The sequence below is a fragment of the Choloepus didactylus genome, chromosome 22, assembly GCF_015220235.1.
Source record: "Choloepus didactylus isolate mChoDid1 chromosome 22, mChoDid1.pri, whole genome shotgun sequence".
Lineage (NCBI taxonomy): Eukaryota > Metazoa > Chordata > Mammalia > Pilosa > Megalonychidae > Choloepus > Choloepus didactylus.
Window position 1 is genome coordinate 9,663,212 of NC_051328.1, and position 4,655 is coordinate 9,667,866.

Here is a 4,655-nt window from a genome sequence, read left to right on the forward strand (position 1 = left end):
GAGTGGTCTGGGGGTGCAATGCGGTTGGAAAGGGGCTTGAAGCTGGACTTGCACACCTCCTTATATAAAACAGGAAACCTCAGATGTCCCTATCAAAGAGTGGGGCAGGGGCACTGATGGAAATCTCCCTCTGCTTCCTGACCCTTCTCTTCCCTTTGCTGTATCACCAGAGAAGGTCCCAGAGGCTCCTGTGGACTCGCGGGTGGACCCAGTTCCCAACTCCGCCTCGGGAATCTTGCCTCAGGTTCCTGCCTGTCTACTCCGCCCCTAATCTCAGGCGACCCAGGTACTTCTCAATCGCCTCTCCTCCTGAGCGCCCCCAGCCCCGTCACTGCCTCATCTTCTCCGCCATTACCCTCCTCTGACCACACGGCCGTGACTCGTCTCTCATCCTTTTCCGCTGATCCGGGTGACTCGTCAAACATCGGGAGGAAAAACAAAACAACAACAAAAAAACACCAAACAGGTCCTTCCAGCGGCAGACAGGCCGAATATAGTCAAAATGGCAACAGCTTATTTATTTAGCCAAAAATAGATACTTTCTTGTACAATTTGGTTCACACATATGTACATTTTTCTGTATATACAAAAAGAAAAAAATCCCTCTCAGATGCGCTTATTCTCACTGAAACTCCACCCCCCCAAACCAACCGAACATACCTCACAACTCAGCTAATCTGGGGGTACAGAAGCGACTTGGGGAGGGCTGGGGTACTTATTTTATTTCTTGTTCTTTGTTTAGTTTTCTTTTTTAGGTATTCATAACAACGAACATGCTTACAAGTCGTAACTATACAGCGCGATTTTTTTTTTACAATTATTACAACGATTAAAATTTTTTTTTTAAAAAAAGAACTAAGATGAGGAGAGAGCTGATAAGACCAGAGCCGCATCCAGGTGGTTCTGGGGCCTGGAAGAGAGAGACAAGGGTAGCAAACGAGGTGAGACTGGGGGGCCCTGAGGCTGCCTACAGCTAGGAGACCTTACCCGGGGGTAGGTATCTACGCAAAATTATGTTTAACTGTAGATATATGTGTTCAGATTTAATTATAAGATGGGCAGGGGGGCGTCAGGACGTCCGGGGCTGGAAGGAGGTGGGGGTGTCCGTGAGCCGCCGCCTGCCCAGGGGTCGGTGGTCCGGGCCAGGCAGGGGTTCTCCCAGCGCCCTTTCTCGGGTCCGCGCTCGAGGTGCCCCGGTTGGGGCCGCCGAGCGTCTCCGGGTCCGCTGGGGCCACAAAGGAGTGTGTTTCGTCCACCTCAGAAAGCGCATCCCAGCCGCGTCCCCCTGCCTTTCCCACCATCCCGCCCCGACTTCGGGTCTCTTACCGCCTGGGCACCGGCTGGAAAGCTGTTTTGAGTAACTTTTTCTCCACTTCCAAGGCACTACAGCGATCTAAAGGAAGCGGGGGAAGAAAAAGGAGGGCCTTGAGAGGGCTGCGTTCTTGTGCAACAAGGCCGCAGGAGGCAGGCGCAGAAAGGTCTGCGCCCGGCGCCCCCGGGCCCTGCTCATCTCCGAGTGCCGGGGTGGGACCCCCAGAGCCGCCCCCGCCCTTGGCGCCCTGCCCTTGGCAATCACCTGTTCCGCCCTCTGGCTCCGCTGGCCGAGCGAAGGCGGCTGCGGCTGCGGCCGGGTGGCCCGCGGATCCGGGAAGTCCCAGCAGGTGCGGAGAGGCTGAGCCGAGTAGAGAGAGCGGGTGCGGGCGCGGGCGCGGGCCGGGCGGCGGGCCTGGGAAAGGCCGGCTGGTCCAAGTGGGGAACTTGCCCAGTGGCGTGGAGACGAGTCTGTGAGCCGCGGCGGCGGCGGCGGCGGCGGCAGGAGAAAGCTGCAGGGCTGGAGGCGCGACGGCAGCCCCCGGGGGAGAACCTCCAGCTCCCGGCGGCGAGCGACGCGGGTTGTCCGGGCTTGTGGCTGTCTCTGCCAAGGACCAGATTTTGGGTTTCTGCAGGGCGGAGGCAGGCGCTGGGGCGGGAGCACAGGGGTCCAGGCCGACTGGAGGCGAGGGCGGAGACCGCGGTGCCGCAGCCACCGGCGGTGGCACTGGGGCTAGACTCAGGACCGGCAGTGGCCGCTCCTCCAACCCCTCCGAACTGTCGTCCGAGTCGCTATTCTTGGAGTCCGAAATGGGTCCCAGGCCGAGGTCACCGTCCCTGCGCGTTGCCCCAGCCAGGGCCAGTTCAGGCCCGGCGGCTGCGCCGTCTAAGTTCTCCAAATCGATCTCCTCGTCTTCGTCGTCGTCTGCCAGGCCCTCGCCCCCCGTGTCCTCCTCCTCCCCCCCGAGCTCCTCCTCCTCCAGCTCCAGCTCGCGTTTGCCGTCCTCCTCGTCCTCCTCCTCGTCTTCCTCCTCGCGCTCGCTCCCGTAAGCGTTGCCCTCCTCGTCGGTGCGGCTGCGGGGCGCCCAAGTCATCTTGTTCTCCTTCTTGAGGCGTCGGCGCGCGTTGGCGAACCAGGTGGACACCTGGGTGAGGGTCATCTTGGTAATGATGGCCAGCATGATCTTCTCGCCCTTGGTGGGATAGGGGTTCTTGCGGTGCTCATTGAGCCAGGCCTTGAGGGTGCTCGTGCTCTCCCGGGTGGCGTTCTTGGGACGGGACGGGTCCCCGAACTGGTACTGGCCGTACGGGTAGAAGGCTGGGTGCGGGTGCGGAAACGCGGCGGCCGCGGCCGGATGCTGCACCCCCGGGCTGTCCTTCAGTTCATACTGTGCGCCCTGTTCGCACATGGAAAGGGAAGGGGACAAGCGCGAAGGAAGCGCGAGTAAGCCCCAGCTGTCGCCGCCTCCACCCTCCCGGCCCGGGCCTGGTTCTACTCCCGTGCGCTCACCTCGCCTCATCCTCCCCAGCCCCCGCGGGTTCCCGGGAGCTTACCAGCTGCGGGAATATGGGCAGCTCCGCGGCGTAGGGCAAGAAGGCACCGTAGCCTTGGGCGGCGGCGGCAGCCGCTGCGGCCGCGGCGTAGGGCGCCCCATACACGGACGAGAGCACGTTCGACAGGGACCCCGAGGCGGCCAGTTCCGAGGCTCCGGCGCTCGGGCCGCCCCGGGTCCCCACGCTGCCGCCGCCGGCGGCCCCGGGGCGCTCGGGCGGGTAGAGCGGGCGGATGTACTGGTATCCGAGCTGAGGGAAGGACATGGTGGTCCGCGGGGCACGGACGGAGAGGGGGCCCGGCCCCCGGGGCCGCCCTGCTCAGCGCCGCTCAGCGCCTCCCGCGGACTCCGGCGCGCATCGGTGGCTGGGCCGGGCTGGGGCCGCTCTGCCTCCCGCGCTGCGCTCGGCGCTCGCCTATTGATCTGCTCCGCGGCGGCGGCGGCGGCGGCGAGGAGCCAGGTCAGGTCCGAACAGATTGGCGGAGATTCCCAGGGCTCCGGGCTCTGATTGACATTTCTACGGAACCGCAAGCCCCTCCTCTCCGCGCCGCGCGCCCTCCTCTCCGCAGCCGGAGCTGCTTCTGCCCACTACGCGGTCCTCACTGCCCTCCGCTCCCGGAGCAGTGTCGCGCCTCGCTTCCTTTGCCCTCCTCTAGTTTTCACTCCCCCTCCTCGCCCTTCCTCTCTCCTCCCCTCTCTGCGCTCCTCTTCCCCCCAGGATCGCTTCCGCTTTTTCGGGCTCTTTCTCTCTCCTGGACTCAAGGAAACTCTTTTTCTTCTCTTCTGTTTCTCCTTCTCACTATTCCCTCCCCCCTCCTCTTCCCTCTTTCTGTTCCCTTCACTCTTTCTTCTCTCGCTTCTTCTTTTTATCTTTCTCTCTCTACCCACACAGCTGTCCCCTCCCTCCGGCCTCTGCACCCTGGGCTAGTGCTGCTAGAGTTGTGGACACTTAGGTTGCTGTGCGGGAGGTGGGTGTCGGTATCTGTGTCTGTGTGTCCGTCCCCGCCCTCCCCCACTCCCTCGCCCTTCCCCAAATCTCGGGTCTGACGTCGCGCCCTCTTATTCGACTTTTCCTCGCGTCTCTTCCCGGAGTCGCCAATCGCCAGGGCGCCTTACAGTCGAGGCCGCCCACCCCCGCGGACACCGCGCGCAGGGCGGAGCGGGGAGGGGCTGGAGCCCGGGCGCTCGGAGAGCCTTCCCGCCCCCTCCTGCCCGCGCCGGGAGGGGGAGCGAGAGGCTCAGGGACCGGGGTTAATACCGGGTCAGCTCGCCACTCCCCGCTTCCCGCCCCCTCCGTGCCTCTCCCCGGGTCGCAGCGCGGGGCCTGGGTCCAGGCGGACCCCGGGCCTCTAGTCGGGCCCGGCCCGCTTTCCAGCCCGCACCCCGGGACTCCCGGCCACTCTCAGAGGCGGAGGGAGGGAGGAGAGGGAGAGTTGGGGTGCATTTTAGTCGCGTCTTCTAAGGCCATCTAACTTCCCGGGGTGGGGGGCGACGTGGCCCCCCCACCCAAGAGTACCAAATCCTGAAATTACCTACATTAACAACTCCTCAGTGTGGGTGCGAAACCCTAATTAGAAATGGCGGGCTTGGCCGGGGTATTGAAAAGTCGAAGCCTTGGGGATTCTGGGGAGCCGCGACCGGAATGAGGAGCCTGCGGGCGCCCTAAACGGGAGTGAAATGTGGGTAGAGGCACCGAGCTGGGCGACGGCGGCTCCAAGAACTTTCCAAGAGCGCTTCGAGAAGTTTCTGTTTTGGCGTTTTCAGTCTGTAGAGAGCCTTCGTTTCACTATC

The 4,655-nt window shown here is 63.1% G+C and overlaps 1 protein-coding gene across 1 annotated transcript; it reads right to left on the reverse strand.

Moving 5' to 3' along the window:
• Positions 1-492: 492 nt before the first annotated feature.
• Positions 493-3,511, reverse strand: IRX3 (iroquois homeobox 3). Its single transcript, XM_037815970.1, has 4 exons — positions 2,866-3,511; positions 1,577-2,708; positions 1,327-1,393; positions 493-910 (listed from the first exon to the last, which is right to left on the reverse strand). Exons 1-4 carry the CDS (start codon positions 3,127-3,129, stop codon positions 856-858), a joined length of 1,518 nt encoding a protein of 505 aa, XP_037671898.1. The 5' UTR covers positions 3,130-3,511; the 3' UTR covers positions 493-855.
• Positions 3,512-4,655: the final 1,144 nt, after the last annotated feature.

What these genes read in the sequence shown, in the direction of transcription:
- IRX3 (XM_037815970.1), bottom strand. Translation starts at nt 3,129, where the DNA reads ATGTCCTTCCCTCAGCTCGGATACCAGTACATCCGCCCGCTCTACCCG. An exon ending in TGCCCATATTCCCGCAGCTG is followed by an intron (nt 2,709 to 2,865) that starts GTAAGCTCCCGG and finishes ATGTGCGAACAG; the next exon opens with GGCGCACAGTATGAACTGAA. An exon ending in TTCCAGCCGGTGCCCAGGCG is followed by an intron (nt 911 to 1,326) that starts GTAAGAGACCCG and finishes TCTCTCTTCCAG; the next exon opens with GCCCCAGAACCACCTGGATG.